Here is a 22019-nt window from a genome sequence, read left to right on the forward strand (position 1 = left end):
TTATAGGGACTCTGCAATTCGCCGAATTAAGGAAAACGAATCCCCCCCAAGGATTGGCCCTACCAAGAGAGAAGCCCCAATCTTCGGCCCAAGTCCATGGCTCCCTGCCAGGGGGTGGGCTGGGCGGCCCGGACCATCAGGGGTCTTCTGGCATCCTGCTGGGCCATTGGATTCTTTGGGTTCCTTCACCTTTCTCTGCGGCAGTTCATACTAGGCTTCCCAGGTTGCTCTGAACTCATCCTCATCACTTCTGAGGGCCCCAAAGTCTTCTATTACATTCACATGCCATCATTTGTTCAGCATTGCCCAATGTCCTAACTACGGACACATGCCCTCGTGTCTAGTTTGTATCCATGTCCTTTGCCTGGAGTCTGGCATTGTCTGGTGCACTTCTCAGCAATGGTCAGCCAGGAGAAACAATCGACTTTTAGCAAAGATATTTACGAAGATGGCATACACAGTAAGGAGAGTCAGTCTGTCAACAAGAATTTAGTAATGCCTACTATGTGCCAGGAATCGTGCTAAGACTAATAGCTACTGAACTCCATAGTATACAGTTGGAATGTACTCCCTCATAAATGCATGCAGCACCTATGGGAAGAGCAGGCACAAAATCAGGGTCCAATGGTTGTGGGCAGGCAGAGAGCAAATGTGTATAGTCAAGGAAATTACAACTGCTGCTGCTGTAGGGCTTTGGAAGTCCTTTTTCTCTTCCTAGGAATCACACAGCTTCCCTTTGAGGGGAGCATTTCTCTTGGGTGGATTGCTTCACTTGGTTCTCAGATTTTGTACCTCTCCACATTCTCCCTCAATTGCCAGGCTGGCTCTCTTTACTCCATAGCTGACTCTTTTCTCTGCTGCCAGGGTCATTTCCTTAAGTCAGCTTTCTATTATAGTATCAGTGGTGACTCTCCTCCCACAACTGTGACTCAATTGTTAGAAAGGATATTTCTGCCTAGACAACTCAGAGGTAGGAGGGGTTGACAGTAGAGTACTGGCCCTGCAGTCAGGAAGATGTGAATTCAAATCTTTCCTCAGACACATACTATTTGAGTCACCTTGAATAAATCCCTTAACCATTGCTTGTTTCAGTTTCCTCAACTGTAAAATTGGGATAATCACATTTAGGTCTCAGGATCATTTGAGGATCCACTGAGATAATATTTATAAAGTGGCTGGTACATAGTAGATACCATATAAATACTAGCTACTATTATTAAATCTGCTAGAAATGCAGCCAGTGGTGCAGGGGCTTGGCATTAATTAGGAGGGAGAAATCCCCACGTACCCCCCACCTCCTCCACCGTTCTCAGGAACCTGAACTCCCTCAGACTCATAAACTTGTCTTTCAAAGGTCAACAGAGGATGCCAACAACCCCTTTGTCATGATGCCAGTGGTAATGCTGTTGTTCAGTTGTTTCTTAGTCATATCCTCCTCTTCATGACTCCATTTGGGGGCAAAGATACTAGAGTGGCTTTCCTTTTCTTCTTTAGCTCATTTTACAGATGAGGAACAGAGACAAAGGGGGCTCACAAATCCAGTGTCTAAGGCCAGATTTGAACTCAGGAAGATGACTCTAGGATGGGCACTGTTCACCTGACTACTAGCTGCCCTTTCTTATTCACTCAGAGAAAGGCTTCCCACCTCCTACTAAGGAATCCAGAGGCATTTTTACTTAACCCCTTGTGGGTAGGGCGGCATGTCAGATTTCTTACAACCTGTGTATCATCACATTTCTCTGTGTTTATATCCTAGATTGAGAACTCTCTGAGGACAAAAGCCCACTTTTTAGATGAGCCAAGCTGAGGGCACTGCATACAGTAGACATTTAATAAATGCTTATTAAAGAAATGAATTGACCAATGACTCTCTAAGCACACACAGAAGCAGTTTTAGAGCCGAAAGGAACCTTCGTGGTGAAAGGGTCCAACCCCTTCATTTTGCCAAGAAGGAAATAGTTCCAGGAAGGCGCAGGGACCTACTCAAGGTCTCACGATTATTCAGTGGAGGACCCCAGGCTGGAAACCAGGCATTTTGACTCCCAGTCTGGCATGTAAGCGTCTCTGAAGAGCCTTTTCATTTGCCCGATAGACATCTTGCCTGGAAAGGCTTTGGCACCTGTTCTCCCCCCATACAATTTGAGGTGCCCGAGGACAAGGACTGGTCTTCCCTTCCTTTGTATGCACAGTACTTTGCAGCACAGTATGCCTGTAGTATGCACATAGTAGGTGCCTGTAAACTGAATTTGCAGGACCCTGAGAATAGGTTCTGCCCACAAGGAGGCTCTGTCCGGGTTGAGGTCGAGATGTAATCAGGGGAGCATATTCCCAAGGGGAAAGCAATCCCCACTCAGAGCAGAGGGACCCAGAGGGTCAAAGGAAGAACAGGGGACAGAATACCATGACGCCTAGGAAACGACCTAGATAGGTTGGGACCTAAACGTCAGGCTGGGGCGTTAGGACTTTCTTCTTCAGGCACTAGGGAGCCCCTGGAGGTTCCTGAGTGACCCGATCAGACCGGAGCGGTAAGAGGGACGCGACTTTTTTGCGGGGGAGGGAGGGAAGGCAGGTTGGGAATCTGGGCGGGAGCTCGTGGCCACGGTCCATGACGGGATGAAGGCTGAGGATGAGGAATGACGGAGGGTGGAGGCAGCGGGGAGGGAGGATAGGAGGAGCCGGAAGAGGGGACGGTAAGGGGGGGCTGTGGGCGTGACCGGAGCTGCGGGGGGCGGGGTTACGTTTCTGGGGATTCTCTCCAGCTGCGGCAGTGGCTCCACCCCCCAGCATTGAGGGCGGGGTCGTGGCGGACCCCGCCCCGCCCCTGGCCCCCCGGGGGCAGCCTCGGAGCTCTGCCTGCGGGGCCGGGCCGGGCGGGAGGAGCCGGGCATCCAGGTTGCTGGAGGGATCACAGTCCGAGCCGGGGCCGGGGCCGGGGCCGGAGCGGGGCCCAGCAGAGGCCAGCTCGGCCCCCCAGGCCCGAGCCATGTCGGCCCCTCGCAGCGGCTTCTACCGGCAGGAGCTTAACAAGACGCTGTGGGAGGTCCCCGAGCGCTTCCAGAGCCTGAGCCCCGTGGGCTCGGGGGCCTACGGCTCCGTCTGGTACCGGGCGGGCAACGGGGGCTGGGGGCTGGAGGCTGGGGGGAGGGCACGTGGGGAGAGGGAGCCGGGGAGGAGCCGGGATGGTGGCTGGAGAAATCTCCCCCCAGCCCCGCCCTGCTCTTCCCGGATTGAATGAATGAAGGAACGAACGAATGAATGAGGGGATGAATGGAAGTTCCCTTCCCCCGCCCTGCCAGCGCAGTCGGAGGAGTCCCGGATTTCCCCCCACCCCCAGGCTGGCAGGAGCACCCCTTCATCTTGGGGAGGAAGGGGCTGCTGGGCTTGGAGCCCCCACTCCAGACTGGCCCTAGCCCTGCCAGGAGCCAGAGTTGGGGGCTGGCTAGTTCTGGGGACGATCCAAAAGTCCCTTCTCTAGAAGGGGTCGGGGAAAGCCATCCCCGTACTTATTGTGTGACTGTGTCCCACTCACACAGACTTCCTGGGGTTTGGTGGGAGACAGGGAAGCCCCAGATAATCCACAGAGTTGGGGGGGGGGCTTGAAGACTTCCTAGTGTTTGCTGTTCTGACCAGGCACTCACTGAGTGGCAACTCTTGGGTCTGTCTCCACCTCTACTTAACCCACACTCATGCTCACCCTTTGGGGTTCTGTGGAAAGCCATGGAGACTGAGGGGCAAGGCCTTGCTCTCCGGAGTCCTGGGTCCAAAGTGGGAGAACTCAGGGCCCTGGGGGGGGGGGATCCCTCTTCTGAAAGGCAGACAAAGCCCTGGAGGATTCCCCTTGTGGAGGGGCAGATACAGCCCTAGGGGCTCCTCCTTCAGGGCATAGATACAGTTTTGTGGGAGTCCCCCTTTGGGGTGGCAATACAGTGCTGTGGGAGTGGAAGAAAGATAACCCTTACTCAGAATGGGGAGCCAGGGACAGGGAGAGCCAAACTGCCAACAGCCCTGTTTAGGGAGCAGAGAGCACAGGCTGGAGATGGGTTGGATATGGCAGACCCGAGGGCTAGAGTAAGAGAAGGAAGAGCTCCTGGTGAGGGATGGGCAGCTCAGGCTCCAGGAGCACCGGTCTGCAGGGGGCACACAGGGCCCCACCTTGCCTCTGGCCAAGCTTAGGCTTTGCAGACTCACTGTGGTAACAGCTGTAGCCAAGCAGAACGGAACAGAAGGAAGGGACTGCTGGGAAGAGAGAGAGAGAGAGAGGTCTCTGGGCACTATCTCCAGCGGGCCCTAGTGGGCCCTGGGGCAGGGGTGGTCTCTTGTCTGACTCCGTTCTGTGGATGGTTGCTGAGTAACTACTGTGCTCAGGCCATCTCTGGGGAGACAGCTGAAAGAAGCTTTGGCCCTGCCCCCAGAGAGCTTCCCTTCCTTCCAACAGCAGGAAGGGGCCTCCCAGACCTTTGGGGCCAGGGCTCTCATTGAACAGAGGAAAGGAGATGGTGGTTCATCCTTCATTTCAAAGAGGACCAATGACATCACTGGATGGTGTCCTCACAAAAACTGAAGGCAAGAGAGGGCACCTAAGATGTCCAAGGCCTCTCTCACACCCCAAAATGGGTCAGTGGCAAAGTTGTGGCTACAGCCCAGAACTCTGGCTCTGGGCACACTGTGCCATGATATTCCTGAAGTCAGGGATCCAAATGACTCCCCAACCAGGCAGGGAATGGAGGGCCTGGAGAAGGACAAGTTTGGCAAAGATAATCAAGGCTATGGTTAGGGTCAAAGGAAGCTCTCCAGAGAAGAGACTCTTCTGTGGGTCTCAAAGTATGGATGGGATGCCAGGAGGATAATCAGTTAGGAAGGGAACAGTGTTTACGAAAAGATGTAGAGAAGGAAAATGCTCTGCAAGTTGGAGAGGCAGAGGTCAGCTGGGGCCTAGAAAGTCTTGAATGTCAGGCTGAAACATTTGGACTTTTTTATCCCTGGGTACTGGGGAGCCATTGGAGTTTCTGGAGCAAGGAAATCACAGTTCAGACAACACTGTAGACAGATGAACCTGGCAGCTGCTTCTGGTCAGCTCTGTGGGAACTTTGAAAGGGAAGAGGTGATTCCTGAAAACAAGTCAGGCCAGACAAACCTCATTTCTGGCCCTGCCTGGGTCCTTCTCTTTGCCAGATCAGGCGAGTGTCATAGAAAGTGAATTCCTGTATTTCAGCACGGGACTTGATAAGTTCTCCCAGGCTGGAGAGATTCCCAAATTGGTTGAAGAAGCAGTCCCAAGGGGCAGTGATTAATGGATCCATGCTGCCCAAGGAGGTGTTTACTGGGGGGGCTACCATACTCCAAGATGTTGAATAGCCCTATGCCACTTATCATTTTCACCAGTGACGTGGTGAAGACAAAAAAGATAATGGTCTTGACAGGCTAACATTGTGCTGAGACTAACAAGGGAAAATCCAATGGGGAAGAACGTGAAGTCTTGTGCTATGATTCCAAAATGCAGCTTGAGGCTAGACAGCGATTTCTGTTTCAAAAAAAGATGTAAGCATATTAGTGGGCTGCAAGTTCTAGGATTTATGCCAGCAAAGGACCTTACAGCCACCATCTGTTCCAATTCCCCTTTTTACAGATGAGGAAACTGAGGCCCCAGAGGAGAAATTACTTGCTTGAGGTTATATATGTCTCAAGGAGCAGAACCAGGATTTGAACTTGGGTCATCCTCTGGCCACATTCAGTGCTTTTTCCTTGACCACACATAGCCTTAATATGTGTCAACACCATGACATGGAAGCCAAAAATTGAACTCCCCACTGTGCTGTGTTAAAGAGGCAGGATGCCCAGGAGCAGGAAGATGCTGCTTTCACTGTGCATGTCTGGAGTGTCCTGTGGTCAGTTCTGGGGCCCACATATTAGAAAGGTTGTTGCCAAGCTGGCCACAGTGGGGTGGGAGCCTCCCTAGAAATGGGACAGGTTTGGGGAGAACATGCCCAGCCCCATTTGGGTATGGTGAGTTTGTGGGGGTCTCCGTGGGATTCCCAGATGTTGAGGTCTCCCAGGATGGGGGGTTGGGAGCAGGCCAGCCTGGAGCTTGGGATCCGGGCCTCTCTAGCAGCTGACTTAAATAGCCTTGGCTTGGGGGTGATGAAGAGAGCTACCTGGTGAGGACTGTCTCTGCCCACCCAATGGAGGCCTCTTTGGAGGCTGAATGGCAGGCGGCTGCTCCAGTCGTGTAGCTTTGAACTGTTTTTGAAACAAGAAACTCCCTTCCTCCCTCGCTGTCCTTGCCCATAGCCAGGAAGTGACTTCCCCAGCTCTGCTTCCTTTATTTCCCCTCATTGTCCTGGCTCAGGTCTCTCATCTCTCATGCTTCCCCCTTCCCCTACTGGTCTGGCCCACCAAAGGGGCCTGTTGGGGCTCTGCCCTTGCTGTGCCTGAGCCTGGCTTGAGCCCCCTGGTAACCCAAGGAGGGTGAGATTAGTGAGTCAATGTGGGGCTGCCACTCTGAACTGCTGCTGAGCTCCTTAAGTATCCCCCATCTGTCTTCCCTCCCCTTCCAGATTGTGCCTCTGCCCAATTCAGCTTGGCTGGGCTTCTGCTAAAGTTTAGAGGAGCCCTCAGTTTGGGGGGGGGGCGGAGGAGGAGCAGACCAGAGCCCTGCCCTCAGGGAGCTCTCAGTTTGGAGAGATACAAGAGGCAGCCCAGGCCCTGTTCTCAGATTCTCATCCTGGGAGCCCCTGGCTCTGTGAGTTCTAGGCCCCCAGGGCAGGCCATGGCACAAGACTGTCCACACTCTGTGGTAGGGGGAAGCCGCCAGTGGTACCCAGAGCCTGGGTCATTCTTGGAGTGGCTGAGCCAGTTGGGGGTGACCCTGGGGTCCTGGATGGCAGGCAGAGTTCAGGTGTGTGTGTGTATGTCTGTCCTTAGTACCTGCCAGACTGTCTGGCTCCAATAATTACTGCTGGTCCCTAGGGATAGAAATTAAACTGCCTCTTCCCTCGGGCTTGAGTTTAATAAGACACAAATGAAAAGTAGAATCGATGACAAAGCCCAGAGAAAGTCTACGGCAGACATCTACGTCTCAGGTGCTTACTGATCCCCCATCCCCACCCCAACACGTCAGCCAGGTGCCCTGCCCCAGGGGACCTCCCAGGTGATAGATGCTGGTGGTACCCTCGTGTGCCTTCCTCTCTCAGTACCATGAGATCTGAGTCTCAGAGATCAGTTGAGCTCATAAGAAAGGGAAACTGAGGGCAACTCTTGTTTCCAGAGTCACCAAGTAGATGTCCTAAGCACTGGCTTTGGTGCTAAGATGGGGATAATGATGTTTTCCATCCTATCTTCTCAGGGTTGTTGGGACATAGAGATCCAGCTGAAAGTCAGATGGTTCATTAAACACCTACGTGTGCCAGACAGGAAGGGGAGTGGCAATAAACAAGCCAAAATCTCATCTGTGCCCTCAAGGAGCTTGAGTTCTGCTGTAGGTGTAAGACGTTTGTACAAGCACCAAGTCCTGAGTTCACGTGAAGTCATCTCAGAAGGAGGGGAGAGTTGAGGCTCATGCAGAGGAGTTTAGAGGAGTGATGGAGGGAGGGAGGAGAGTGTGGCAAAGGAGGAAGTGAGATCTGGAAGGAGGCTGCAGGGGTGGCATAAGAGATCTGAGGGGAGGAGAGAAGGCTTGCAATAACCGCTGTAGAGGGTGGCATAAAGTCAACTCGGGAAGATCAAGGCTGCCATGCCTCTTCAGACCACAATCAGCTACTCCCATCTGCTCTTGAAGGGCATTCAGGAGGAAGTGAGAAGCTTGATTCCAATGTGGAAGGCAGAAAACGTGAAAGAGTAGAAATGGAAGAGGAAGGTGGTGGGCGTAGCCAAGGACGGTGGTTTGGCAAGGCGTGACTGGTGTTAAGAGGGCAAGGGTAGCTGATTGGGCAGGGTGTGATTAATCAGAGGGTCAAGACTGTGAAAGGAGGGAAAAGAGATCTGAGGAAGGATAAAGAGCTGGTTTAGGAAAGGTAAGGCAGAAGGAGAAATGGAAAGAGAAGAGCTTGTGGTCAGAGAGGGATTTTGGAGTGTTACTGGACCATGGAGGTAGAACATTTGAGAAATGGCCACAGCCAAGTCTGTGTATGACTGAGGTAGAGTGAAGTGGGTGGAGGGCAAGGGAGCTTGGTGAACGGAGAGGCCAGAGGATATGAAGGCACATCGCTAATCAGATAGAGTCAGGCCTGAAGCCAGAAGACTTCCCAAACTCAAATCTCGCCTCAGACACTTGTTGTTGTCTGATCTTGGACAAGTCACTTCACCCTGTTTGCCTCCGTTTCCTCATCTGTTGGAGAAGCAAATGGCAAACCACTCCAATATCTCTGCCAAGAAAACCCCCAATGGGTTCATGGAGAGTCAGGCCCAATTGAACCAAACAACTGTAGCCATGAGTATGAGGGCAAGGATTGGGGCAAGAGGCTGAGCTTCCCTGAACTCTGAGAAAAGGGGAGAATGACCAGGAGGCTGGTAAGAACAGTGACAAGGCAATGAGGTTAGGCTTGGGGATGGAGACTAAGGGATCGCCCCAGTGCAACATCAACAGCATGGAAATAGGTTCTGAACAAGGACACATGTAAAACCCAGTGGAATGGCGCCTCCGCTACGGGAAGGTCGAGGGGAGGGAGGGAAAGAATAGAATTCTTGTAGCCAAGGAATAATGTTCTAAATTCACTAAATAAATAAAAGTAAAAAGAAAAGAGCAGTGACAAGGAGTTGGACTAAGGTAAAGGTGGAAGGAGTGAACCCTGATGGAAAAGAGGCGGCTGACCAAGGGAGCAAAGGGACTTGTTGGCTAGGTGGCACAAGCAGGCCAAGTGGGTAGAGTGGTGGGCATGGAATCAGGAAGGCTTGCTTGCCAATTCTGCCTCTGGCATCTTTCTGTTTTACCGTCCCGGGTCCCAGTTTCTTTTACAAATGAGAGGCCTGGGTTCCATACCCTCCGAGACCCCTTCCAGCCTTAGAACTAGGATACTGTGTTAGTGGCAAGGAGGACGGTGCGTGCTACCCTTCCTGCCAAGGGTCTCTGGGAGAGAATAGGAGACATGGGCCTGGAGAGAATGGCTCTTACTAGGTGTGGCTTGCTGCCTCTATGGACCGGGTCTCCAGGGCCAGGGCTCAGGCTCCTTCTCTTCCTCTCATCCATGAGTGGGCCTGCTTCCCCCACAGTTCCGTGTGGTCTTGTGTATCATTTCCGATGTGGATGGGGGTCTTCCTCTTGGGTCCTAAGAGCTTCTCTTCTTTTTGCCTATCTTCTCTTGTGTGTGAGGGGCCAGTCTAGAACTGGGTCCATTTACCTGTCCTGGCTGGTCTTCATGGGCCTTTCCTGTGCCCTCTTGCCTACCAGGGAGGGGGGGGGGAGAGGGGGGAAGAACCCACCTCCCTTCTGACCTCAGAGAGGGACAGGGTACAGGACTTCCACATTCTCCTAATCTAGCCCCATCACTGACTGGGGCTTTTTTACAGCTCTGCGTATGACACCCACACTCGGCAAAAGGTGGCTGTGAAGAAGCTTTCCCGTCCCTTCCAGTCATTGGTCCATGCCAGGCGGACATACCGGGAGCTACGGCTGCTCAAACACATGAAACATGAAAACGTGAGGAGCTGCAGGGGGCTGGCATCCAGGGGGGAGGGTCCACTGGGCTCTGGAGACCACTGACAGGAAGCCCCCCATCTCTGCCCAGGTCATCGGCCTGCTAGATGTCTTCACGCCAGCCACATCCATAGAAAATTTCAATGAAGTGTGAGTGGGGTGTAGGGATGTTCCTGCCCACAGCCCGGGGCTGACATGGGAGTCAGTACAGTAGCCTGAGGCTGTGGCTCTGCCTCTGTTGTTGGTGATGGACCTGCCTCATCCCTGATCCCTCCTGGGGCCCTCCCTGACCCTGGGCCCTTTCATCCCTGATCCCTGAGCCTCCTTATTATCATTAGTACACCCTCTATGGCCCCTGGTTCCTGGTGTCCCCTCATCCCTGACCCCTGGGCCTCCTGATCACCATTGGACTCTTCTCCTCTGGTCCCTGATTCTTGGGTCCCTCCATCCCTCATCCCTGCTTCCTGGACTTCCTGATCATCACTGGATCCCCTTCCTCTGATTCCTGATCCCTGGCCCCCCATTCTTGGGCCTCTCTCCAGGTATTTGGTGACCACTCTGATGGGAGCTGACCTGAACAACATTGTCAGGTGCCAGAAGCTAACAGATGAACACATCCAGTTCCTGGCATACCAGTTGCTGCGGGGGCTGAAGGTGAGAGTCGACATGGGCCCTGGGACCCCCCCCCCATTCCTGATGTCTCCCTGGCTCTGCCCTCCCTGACTCTCTCTCTCCTGGGACTGGACAAGTCCCAAGAGGGACCCTAGGCTGGACCTGCTCATGGTTCACCTTCCTATCTATCTTCTATCCCTCAGTACATCCATTCGGCTGGAATCATTCACAGAGTGAGTATGGCTGGGACCTGGGCCAGAAGAACAGTAGGGGGCTTTGGGATCCAGGCTTAGAGTAGGGGCAAGTATGGAGGAAGATAGAAGGGGGTTTGGGGAGACAGTCTAGGGTGAATAGTGCTTTGGGATTCAGGTGGGCCATGAGCCTGGGAAAAAAAATTCACTTGGGTTTGCTGTGATACCTACAGGACCTGAAACCCAGTAACCTGGCTGTGAATGAGGACTGTGAGCTGAGGGTGAGGCTGGCACTGCCTGGGCAAGGGGGAGGGCTGAGTCAACTTCATTCCTTATCAACTTCCCCTGCCCCTGGGCCCTGCTCTAAACCCCTGGAATCTGGCTGTGTGAACTTAGCCTCTGGGGAGAGGAATAAAGTCAGAGAGAGCAGACCACCTAAATATAAATAGAATCTAGCCCCAGATCACCCTGGTGCCCCTACAACCTTGCTGCATGAATGTATTTCTGTTAGTGTCTCTTACTATAGTCAATGGTTTATTTCCTAAAGGTCCTTGGCTTGGTTAAATGACTGAAACTTCTCATAATGGTCTTCACCTAAAGCAAGAAAGTAGATTTGCTTTTTGCCTATAGGGGCACATTTGTGTGCTGACACTGCTTATCCAGGCAGTCAGACCTAAGAACAGACACAGAAACCAACTCATGGATCTGACAGCTCAGTGTTGGTTACATTAATATCACATTTACAAGGAGGGAAGGACCAAGGTCTATAGAGTGGTGGAAAGAGTGAAGGACTTGGGTTCAGCTGGGTCACGTGATGGCCTTGAGAACTTTGGTTGTCACTTTTTTTAGATTATCCATGCTCATTGAAATAAGAAGTAGCTTTGTGGAATCAGAGAATAATCTCTGCTAACCAACCAATAGAGAGAGGGGAGGTTAGCTCATTGCTCTTGCTCTATCCCTTTGATTGCTACTACCCCCATTGGATTTTCAATTATCCTGAGTTGTCCCAAAAGAAGAAAATATCAGTTCCCATCTTGCCTCTTCCAGGGAGCCCTCTCTACCTGACCTCAATCTGCCCTGTATTCCTTTGTACTGTTTTTAATATTGCCCTGGATGTGTCCTTGTGTCCTGTGGGCCCTTTCAGACAGGAGGCTCTGCAAGGGTGGGACCATGTCTTTCTCCTCTTGGCCTGAAGGACATAGCTCTGTCTCTGGCTCCTTAGATCCTGGACTTTGGGCTGGCCCGCCAGACAGATGATGAAATGACGGGTTATGTTGCCACACGCTGGTACCGTGCCCCTGAGATCATGCTCAACTGGATGCATTATAATCAGACAGGTAAGGCCAAATGAGGCTGGGGAGAGAGTGAGGGGGAGGAGGTGAGCAGACAGATGAGGCCAAGTGAAGGGGCTCGTCATGGGGCAGTAGGGATAGGAAATAGACCTCTGCCTCACCTTAGTGCTCAGTGAACTCCCAGGGGATGAAAGTCCTCTCAGTGCAGGTTGGCACCTTCTTTGTAACTAATAATCGTAGAGAGCTGCCTAGAGCACTGAGGGTTTGTGGGTCACAGAGTCAGGATCCGAACTTGAGCTCAGCTTCTTCTAGCTCTATCCACGATGCTATGGCAGCATAATGGGGCCATCTTTCGTTCAGGTTTGTTTAGCTGGGCTTAGCTGATGTGGGCATAGTGCCACAGATAATATGTTTGACTTTCAGATGAACTTGTATGTTCTCATGGGAATGTGGGCCTGGGGGATGCTCTGGGAAGTTTTGCTTCCCTTGGAGGTATTTACTCAAGTGAGGTGAGACCAGGGGAGATGGCAGGCTGAGCAGTTTCTCTATAGCCAACCCTGAATTCCGTTCTGGGAACTGACAGCCTCCCTTCTGTCTCTTCCAAAGCTTGGCCAAAAGAGAGCTGCCCTCTGGCTTAGGTTGCTGTGAGTTTGGCTCACACCTTCCCTGGGGTTCAAGAAGGTCATGAAGTTATTGAAAAGACCTCCTGCTGGTTTGTGGGTTGCATATATGGGGTGTTAAGGAGACAGAGAGAGATGGGGGAGAAGGGAGGGAACAGCAGCAACAGCACTGAAGATTTCAGAAGGAGCCTTAAGTGTCAGAAAGAAAAACTGGCCAGAAAAGTGAGTGGGCAGCCATGGTCTGGCAAGGGAGGCAGAGAAGGAAAGGCCCCAGGCTCGGCCTTCTGGGAGCTCACAGGTTAGGAGTAAGGGGAAGCCCCTAAGACAGGACAGGATTAGCTTAGGTCAGCAGAACAGAGAATGGACAGGGTGTGGCCCAGCCCTGGGCCTGGACTGGGATGGGGTGCTTAGACTCAGGACTGCAGAAATCAGAGAAGGTCCCGATAAACTGGAGCAGGTAGGATTGGGGTGGGGAGCCTCCTAGTGGGGATAAGGGCTCAAACTGAGTGCCCCACCAATCTCTCTCTCTCCCCCTCCTTCCCTCTCTCTGTCCCTCTCCCCACCTTCCCCTCCTTCCCGCAGTGGACATATGGTCTGTGGGCTGCATCATGGCGGAACTCCTGAAGGGAAAAGCATTGTTCCCTGGGAATGACTGTATCCTTGGACGTATGAGAGGACATTGTGGTTCAAGGAGTGGGGACAATGCCCTTTGGGTTAGGTTGGACTTGAAGTCAGTAAGCCTGGATTAGAACTGACTCAGGTTCCTCATCTGTGAAATGGGGATAATCACTCTAACACCCCCATCTCCTTCCCAGCCTGTTTCAAGGGAAGCATCTTCAAAGAGCTCTTTTTCATTGTGGGTGTGGGTGTCCACGTCCAAACCTGTGATTTCATTGGCTCAGGGCATTCCCTGTATGGAAATCCCCCATGGAAGTGTCTTGCCTACAGCGCTGAGGGGCAAAGCTACTTGTAGAGTCACCCAGCCAGTGTGTGGCAGGCCAGAGAATCTCTCCATTCGGCCGGGCTTCCTCTTGTTTTCTCAGTTAGTATTAATGGTGTGGCATCCCTCTGAGGCTGGGTCCTGGGCCTTGGGTGGGCAGTCTGAGCCCAGCTCCGGTTTTCCTGAACCCAGCAGACATTGACCAGCTAAAGCGGATCATGGAGGTAGTTGGGACCCCCAGTTCTGAGCTGCTGAAGAAGATCTCATCAGAACACGTGAGTGGCCCAGCTGGCTTCTCTACTCATCCCCTTTCCTTGCTGCTGTTCCTCGACCATTTCTAGTTCTGCCCTCTGGACCTCACGCCTCTCTCCCCTCCTCCGTTCCCTCCCCAAGTTATTCAGTGCCTTGTTTACAAGGAAAGGACTTGACTTCCTCCTGCCTCCACCCTCCCCAGGCCCGAAAATACATTGAGTCGCTGCCCCACATGCCCCAGAAGGACCTGAGAAGCATCTTCCGAGGAGCCAACCCCCTGGGTGAGGAGGAAGAGATGGGCTGGGAAGCTGAAGAAGAGAGAGAACAAGGGTTCAAGGAAGAAATAGGAGTCAGGGAGGACCTGATGAGGAGAGGCAAAGGGGGCTGAAGGAATGACAGGGAGGAGTCATGAGGAACGTGGGGACAGGTCAACAGGGTGGGGAGGGGAAGGGTTGGTGTGAAGGATACTAGAGACAGAGCTAGGGTCAATGCTCAATTTTCCTCCTCTTAGAGGGGAGTGGATATATTGATTCCATTAAACAAACATGTACTAAGCACCTGTTGTATTGTTTAATGGGGCCCCCACTTGGTGCTGGTGATACAGAGCGACACACACACACACACACACACAGATAGAGACAGAGAAAGACAGAGGGGGGCAGAGAGGGGGGAGACAGAGAGAGAGAGATTGAACACAAACCCTGTCCTGGAGAAGTTTATATTCCAGTTGGAGTCAGGAGGGAAGGGGACAATGAGGGATAGAAATATAGGAAGACTCTTAAAACTGTCTAGCTCTGGGACCTTAGAAAGTTACTTCTGCTCCCTAAGGGAGAATGAGATAAGTTCAAAGGAAGTCCACCAAAGTATGGTAAGAAATGTGAGAGTTTATTTTTACCTGAGGGTTAAATAGTTAGGCCAAGATCCAGGAAGAGATGGGACCTGAACGTGCCCCCAAAGAAAGGTGGGGATCTAGGCTCAGGGATTTAGAACTAGAAAGTATCTCAGAGGTCCTCTAGTACAGTCCCCTAATTTTTCAAGCCCAGAGAGGTTAAGGGACTTGCTCAAAGTCACGCAGATGATAAATGGCATAGTCAAGATTTAAAGCCAGTTCCCCTTTTTCAAATCCATTGCTCTTTCTATGGGCTCCTAATGTTAGGAGTTTTCCCAACTGGGGGCTCAGAGCTATTTTGATTGTATTAATAACTTTGCATCATATATAATCTCCATATAATAGAGAAAGAGACCACTGGGAAATGAGGGTCATTATATTGCTTGGGCAGCTAGGTGGCATAGAGGATAGAGTGTCAGGCCTGGAGTCAGGAAGATTCATCTTCCTGAGTTCAAATCCAACCTCAGATACTTATTAGCTATATGACCCTGGAAAAGTCACTTCACCCTGTTTGCCTCAGTTACCTCATTTATAAAATGAATTGAAGAAGGAAATGGCAAACCACTAGAGTATCTCTGCCTAGAAAACCCCAGTCAAATGTAACTGAACCACAACAACATATTGCTCCTAGGCTAAAAATAAGCTAATTAGGATAGAGTTGATAAAATCTTTAGAGAGAAGGGGTTAGTGATGAGAAGGCTGAGAGAAGATCACACCATAAACCGCTCCCTGCAGGAAGGAGATAGGAAATGCCTGGAAAGGATTCAGCACTGCTCCTATCCTGCAGGGAAGAGGGAGCAGAAACAATCAACAGGTAGAGAAGGGTTGGGGAATCCATTCGTTCATCCATGTATATTTATTAAGTTGATTCTGCATGCAGGGCCCTGATCTGTGCTGGGGGAAAATGCAGAGATACAGTAACAGCAACAATAATGATAGCAATAATAGAACTATTGATACAGTGATTTGGGGTTTGCAAAGCACTGTTTACCATAGAAGACTTAATCCATGCCCTTAGAGAGTTGGTAAGCAGTAAGTTGGTCACTAAACATTTATTAAGCATCTATCGTGCCTCAGGCACTATGCTAAGCACTGAAGATACAGTCTAATGGTGGAGACCAAACAACTCAGTCCAAACAAGCTATGGTCAGGATAAATTGGAGATTTTAACAGAGGGACGCCCGTATAGGTTGTTGCTGTAATACATAGCAATATATGATTTGTACATTAGAGGTGGGCAAACATCACTGGGTGGTGTCTGAGGGAGAAATTGATCCCCATTTCCTAGATGGGAAAACAGAGGCTGAGTTGGGCCAGAGAGGCAGGGCCAGACCCCAGGCTGCTTGACCCATGTTTCTGTGCCTCTCCTTGCCCCCAGCTGTCGACCTCCTGGAGAAGATGCTGGTACTGGACAGTGACCGACGGGTCAGTGCTACGGAGGCCCTGGCACACCCCTACTTTGCCCAGTACCATGATCCTGAGGATGAGCCCGAGGCTGAGCCTTATGACGAGAGCATTGAGAACAAAGAAAGGACCATTGAGGAGTGGAAGGGTGAGGGGAGAGGCTGTGGCCCCCAGACTGCAGGAGACCTTTCTCAGGTCTCGTGATTTCATGGAGGCCAGTTTCTTGGTCTCCCTGATTCTTGCTGCCTGACTTCCTGCTTGCCCCTGGATTTCCTGAACCCTAAATTCTTCAAGATCAGAGGGAGCTTATTCAGTGCAGTCCCCTGTGGTTGAGCGGTGGACTTCCCTCTGGACCGCCACCAGCTTCCCCTTCTTTCCACGTGAGGCAGGGCTTGACTGAGTGGCTGTTGCCCAATGGGATGGCCAGCAGTCAGTTTCTTCAGAGCTGGGGGAGAATATTGCTCCACTTCCTACAGGAAAGACGTCCCCAACTCTTCTCCAACATCAACCTGGTGGGGGAGGGCTGGATTCCTTTGGGCTAGAGTTCCTAAGCTGGGGGTCACAGAGGGTCTGCAGATAGGTTTGGAGGGGGGTGGGTCAAATGGACAAAGATGGGAAAAGGACATCTTTACTTCCTTAATCTCCAAGTAGAGGAAATTCAGCCTTTCCTTCCATTGTATGAATGTGATCTTGCCATAGGCTCTGTCCCCTAAGCACTGCCCTTCCCATCCCACCTCCTTCCTCAGCCTGGAAGTTGGGGTAGGGGGCCCCAGGAATGAGGTGGGGTCTCGGGTGGTGGGAGAAGGTCAGCGCTCTGGGCCTTCACACTCACTCCTTTGTTCCCCTGTGTCCTTGTCGCTGTCTACCTGTCTCTTTGTCCCTCTGTCCACTGGCCTTTGTCTCCCCCCTCAGAGCTCACCTATGAAGAGGTCATCAGCTTCAAGCCCCCTGAGCTGCCAATGGACGGCCTGGAGATTGAGCCATGAGGAGGCTGGGGGCCCAGGCACCACCCAGGCGGGGCTCAACCCCGATGCCCAGCTTTTCCCATCAGTATCGCCCTCCCCATCCTAGGGGGCACAGAGCAACCTCTCCGACCCTACAGCCTGAGGTGACCTCATTCACTGGGGTCAGGTGTGGGGGCTCATTTCATGGACCAGAGGACAGTGTATGGATAAACAAGGATGAGGAGGGATACAAGAGGCACCCGAAGGACCCTACCCCACTCAGGAATAGAAGTCATGTGGGTAGGATGGGGAATCTAAAGGCAGGCAGGATATGTGGCCCCCAGGGCCCCAGGCCCAGCCTCCCTGTCCTCCGCCCACCTCTGGCAGACTTTTGGAACCCAGGGTTGGAGAGAGGCCAGAGCATGAGTCCTCTGTGCCGGAGCCAGGGCCTCACAAAGAAGACCCCCATCTTCTCTGGCCTGAAGCGGGTGGGGGGGGGGGGGAAGCTGTGTCCGGGCGTCTGGGTGTGGAGTTGAACATGTATGTCTGAACAACATATTTATGTGGATGAAAATAGGCAAGCTGTGAGTGGAGACGAGCATGTGGTTCCAGAGTACTCGCGCCCAGAGCGAGGGAGGTCTGCTAGCTCTCCCCTGTCCTTCTCAGACCTCTCTGGGTATCGTGTTTAGGCCTGGGTGTCACATTTTAGGAGGGACACTGATAAGTTGGACAAAGGCCAGAGCAGGACACCCAGGATGGTTACGAGGGCTGGGCATGAGGCCAAATGAGACTCGTAGAGGGACTGGGGGTAAACACCCCCAGTCTGGGGAAGAGAAGGCTTAGGAAGAACTGGATACCCTCTCCACATATGTGGGAAGGGCTGTCATGGTGATAATCTTAGCCCCATGGGGCAGGACCAAGAGGCACAGGGGAGCAGATTTCAGCTCCTTGTAAGGATGATCGGAGCTGACCCAGAATGGGGCAAACTCCCAGAGATCCTCAGGCTGGCGACCCCCCCACCCCACAAACACATAAACACACACACATTCCAGGAACTTGGAGAGCTAGCAGTTGGCTGACAGTCAGAAGCCAAGAAAAGATCATGAGAGACTCTAGAGCATTGGGCCAAATGAGTAAGATGGAATGTCACCAAAGAACAAACATAAAGTTCTATTCTTGGGCTCAAAAAATCAATTTCACAACTATGAGAGCAGGAGATAGCAATTTGTCTGAAGAAGATCTGGGGGGTTTAGTGGGTCACAAGCTCAATGTGAATCAGCTGATGTGATAGCCAAAACATCTCATGGGATGTTGGCCTGAGATCAGAGGAGCACAGTGTCCTGGCCCAGGAAGGTGAAGCTCTCCCTGTTCTCTGGTCAGGCCATACCTGGACTCAGTTCTGGGCACCCATTCTCAGGAAGGACATCAGGATGGCAAGGAGTCTACAAACCATGGAGTCCAAAGATTGTTTGGAATAAGTCAGGAATGGTTTTGTCCAAGAGGAGACATCCTGGGGACAACTTCATTCTGCTGGATCCCAGAAGAGTATTTTGGTTCAGTTAGGGGTTGGACTAGAGCTGCCTTCTAGTTCTGAGAGTGATTCAAGTGCCTGCATGGGGGCCTGTGTGGGTGCTGATGGCCACCTGGGCCGGCCCTCAGGCTTCAGTCAGGGTGGGGGACAGGACACCCCACTCTACATTAGGGGTATGCTTTTTGGTGGCATAGGGAAGGAACTGTGCTCCTGAGACCACCCCTAGGGGCTCCACCATCTCAGAACTGTCTCCCCCAAGAAACTCTGAATTGGAGTCACTTTTCTGTATCTGTGCCCAGGAAAATGGCTTCCTGGCTTTAGGGGCTTGGGGTCCCCGCCTCTTCCTGTGACAAGGGCATCATGGTCATCCCCCCTGCATCCAGGGGCTGGGAGGGCAGGTCTAAGAAAGAGGAGGACAGCCTCTGTTTCTCTGGCTCTCCTAACCACTGAATTAGAAAACACCCAGAGGCCATTTCTTCTGGGGTAGAAACAGGCTCCGAGTTGGCATGTGTCCTGATAGCTCGGAAAGCTAGATGGGGTCGGAACCCAGGGGGTCCTTAGTGGCTGGCCAGCTGTCAGGGCACAGAGGAGGAGCAGCCCCAGGCCCTGCTCTCAGAGACTTTCAGGGTCCTTCAGGCTTATTCCCTGACTTAGGGTTAGCCTGAAAACAAGGGAACCCAGCTGGGACTGGAGCAAGAGAAGCAGGAGTTTCCTGGAGGTTAGGAGCTGAGCCTTGGAGGTTTCTCGAGGCCAGGGCTGAGGCTGTTGTGTGGGTGATAAAGGGGGTGTGAGATGCCTTAGTTCACTGGAGGGCTGGAAGGGTCCCCAGTGCCCGGGGCCTGGGCTGGCCCATCTCTGCTCCCTAATAGAGAGGAGATGCTCAGCTCCCGGATGCTTGTCCAGTGGAGGGGAGGAGCCAGGTTGGCTCTGCCAATGGCCTCCCCACTCCCCAGCCCTTTGGCTCCGACACACGCTCGCTCACTCAGGAGCAAAAGCCCTGGTGAGGACCTGGCATGGGGAGGGGTGCGTGGAAGGCAGGAAAGCAACTGAGGAAGGAAACACCACCCTGGGGACGAGGGTGGCCTCTCCTCTCCCCTCATGTTGCCCTTTGACCAGCAGGAAAGAAGACCTGAGCCACCCCCTCTGGGCAGCCAGGAATGTGCAAGCCTCCTGGTATGTGCACATGTGAAGGGGTCTGGGAAAATGTGTGTCCTATGGGAGGTTTGGCCCCCTGTGCTGGCTGCAAGGTGGCTCCACCCGAGTCTGGGGGCCACTGTCAGACACGTGGCCTGGATGTCACGGATGAGATTGAAGCATGTACCCTGTTGCCTTGTGTGCCAGGCTTGGTGCCCACAATCCCCGGAGTCATCTTACAACAACAAGCCCAAGAGACAAAGTGAACTCCAGGACGGGTGGCAGGGCCTGGCTGGGGTTGGGGCCAATGGCCGGAGGTGGGGGCTGGGGCCTGGTGGGCATGAGGCCCAGGCCTGCCCCAGAGGATCTGGTGACTGTAAGAGGATCCTAGAGCTTGAGTGGGGCCTGCTACACCTCCCCTCCCCCCCCCCAGCCCCATGCCCATCAATCAGTCAATCCACAAGCATTTAATCAATCAACAGGCATGACCCAGCCAGCTGCACTGGGAGAGGTCATCTAGGCCAACAGTCCCTCTCTCCTCTGCCCTGGTAGGGCCACACTGACAGGTCAGTAAGTCCAGTTCTGAGCATTTCAGGAAGGAGGAAGATAATGTGGAGCAAGGAGCCAGGGCTGGAAATGCAGGATGGGATGGAGGAACTAGGGATAGGCAGCCCGGAAAAGAGAAGAAGCCTCCGAGGAGGTGGTTTCCAGGATTAGAGGAGTGTCCGGTGGAGGAAAGATTAGCCTGGTTCTGCTTGACCCTGGAGGGCAGGACAAGGAGGAGTCCCCCATTGGGAACCAGGGCTTGTGAAAGTTGTGTGGACAATGCAATCCGACAAATGGATGGAGTATATGTGGACCTGATGGTTCCCCCAGTAGAATGGAAGCTCCATGAGGGCAAGGGCCTTTCTGGTTTTGTCTGTGTATCCTCAGTGCCTGGCACCTAGAAGGGGTTCAATAAATGCTTGTGGATTGATGGAAAACTCCAGGGAAAATTTCCTTAAAATGGGAGCTCTCCAGGGGTGCAGGGAACTGCTTGCAGAGGTACCAGGGCTCCCCTTCCGCTAACTAGTGAGGTTCCCGGACCTGGAAGGATGACGAGTTTAGACTCAGACAGAAGCCAGCCTTCAGAAGGGGAAGGAAATCTGGCTCCTGCTCACTGTGTCCTTGAGAAAGTTCCCTTCCCTCCCTGGTTCTCCATCCGGAGAAGGGATTTGGACTGGAGATCTCTAGGCAGGAAATCCCACCACGAGGGAAAGGAGGAGACGGAAGTTTGGCAGCCTGGGAGCCAGTTTGAGTTTTGAAGACTCAGACTCAGCCGGGAAATAAGAGGAATGGGGTGGGGGTAGGAATGCCCTGGACACAAACCGAACCAATTCCGTCACATGGCCAAGGGCCAGACCCAAACTACAAGGGGAGCTTCAAGGGAATCAGATTGTTCGTGGAGAGCCTTGAATGTCAGGCTGACGCAGCAATCTTCACAAACCAAAAGAGCATCATCTTTCTGGCCCTGTTTAGGCATAGTCATGCTGGCTTCTCCAGCCAGCGCAGTCTCCCAAATTCGTATGAAGCCCCTCCTCACTCCTCTGGCTGCCCAAATTCATAGGTCCCAAACACTACTGGGGCCAGAATCGGAGGGATTGCTCTGCCCTGGGCTTTCCTAGATAATCTGTAAATCAGATGACAGAAAGGGGAAGGATTTGGGCAGGGAACTCTCCCTGGAAGCCTGGGGGGCTTTGGGAGTTGGGCCACGCCCTATGCTGCTCCTAATTGGGGGTGGGGGCATTGACTTGCTGAAAGGTTTTGAGGAGAAGGGTAACATGGTCAGAATTGTGCCTCAGGTAGATGGTTTTAACAGATTTGTGGAAGATGGGTTGCAGAAGGCAAAAACGAAGCAAGGGAAGAAATGTATGATGGGTAAGGTGAGAGATAAGGGGGGGGGGCGTGGATATGGGAGTGAGGCCTGTGTAAGAGATTTGGGAACTCTCTGGCTTGGACTGGGGGCTGAGGGACAGGAAAGAGCCACAAACTGCTGGAGCAGAAAGAGGCTAACCTCATCCTCAGCAAGGAGACAACAAGCAAACTCCCTGCCCACATCACCTTTAGGCAGCCTCCTGGTTGGAAGCGTTTCCCTGCCATCAAAACAAAACTGGCCTGGGAGATTCCCAATACTCTTCCGCATCCTTCCCTTTGGGCCAAACTAAGCATGCCTTCCTCTTTCATATAATACTTGGAACTTGCCCCAGATACGTGGAGAAAGCTTACCTGTCCCTCCAGTCTCCTTTTCACCGGGCTGCAGGATGACTCTCATTCTAAACCCTTGGGGACTGAGAGATGGATGGTATCTCCCCCAGGGAAGAGAGGGCTGAAGGGTTAAGGCTAGCTTTAGATGTTCATCAAAGTGAAGTGATTAGTGCATCATTTCAGGACAAAACACAACCCTATCCGATGCTTCCTTCTCTGATCGTTTGCCTGCCTACAAACTCTAAAATGGGAGCATCCCCCAAGGCTCTGAGCTGGGTCCTCTTCTCTTCTTTGCATTCTCCCTGGGTAATTCCGGTTCCCAGATTTATTTTTTTATC

At 52.5% G+C, this 22019-nt stretch overlaps 1 protein-coding gene across 1 annotated transcript; it reads left to right on the plus strand.

Moving 5' to 3' along the window:
* The first annotated feature begins 2805 nt into the window (after nucleotides 1–2805).
* Nucleotides 2806–20420, plus strand: MAPK11 (mitogen-activated protein kinase 11). Its single transcript, XM_056797554.1, has 12 exons — nucleotides 2806–3099; nucleotides 9502–9631; nucleotides 9720–9778; nucleotides 10171–10282; nucleotides 10444–10473; nucleotides 10665–10712; nucleotides 11654–11768; nucleotides 12926–12997; nucleotides 13479–13558; nucleotides 13738–13816; nucleotides 15803–15976; nucleotides 16741–20420. The coding sequence occupies exons 1-12, from the start codon at nucleotides 2984–2986 to the stop codon at nucleotides 16812–16814; spliced, it is 1089 nt and encodes a 362-aa protein (XP_056653532.1). The 5' UTR covers nucleotides 2806–2983; the 3' UTR covers nucleotides 16815–20420.
* The last annotated feature ends 1599 nt before the right edge of the window (nucleotides 20421–22019 follow it).

Source organism: Monodelphis domestica, chromosome 5, assembly GCF_027887165.1.
Source record: "Monodelphis domestica isolate mMonDom1 chromosome 5, mMonDom1.pri, whole genome shotgun sequence".
NCBI lineage: Eukaryota > Metazoa > Chordata > Mammalia > Didelphimorphia > Didelphidae > Monodelphis > Monodelphis domestica.

Bases quoted from the DNA above. Each gene is read 5' to 3' on its own strand.
- MAPK11 (XM_056797554.1), top strand. From the start codon at position 2,984: ATGTCGGCCCCTCGCAGCGGCTTCTACCGGCAGGAGCTTAACAAGACG. The intron at 3,100-9,501 runs GTACCGGGCGGG...GCTTTTTTACAG, and splicing joins GGGGCCTACGGCTCCGTCTG to CTCTGCGTATGACACCCACA. The intron at 9,779-10,170 runs GTGAGTGGGGTG...GCCTCTCTCCAG, and splicing joins ATAGAAAATTTCAATGAAGT to GTATTTGGTGACCACTCTGA.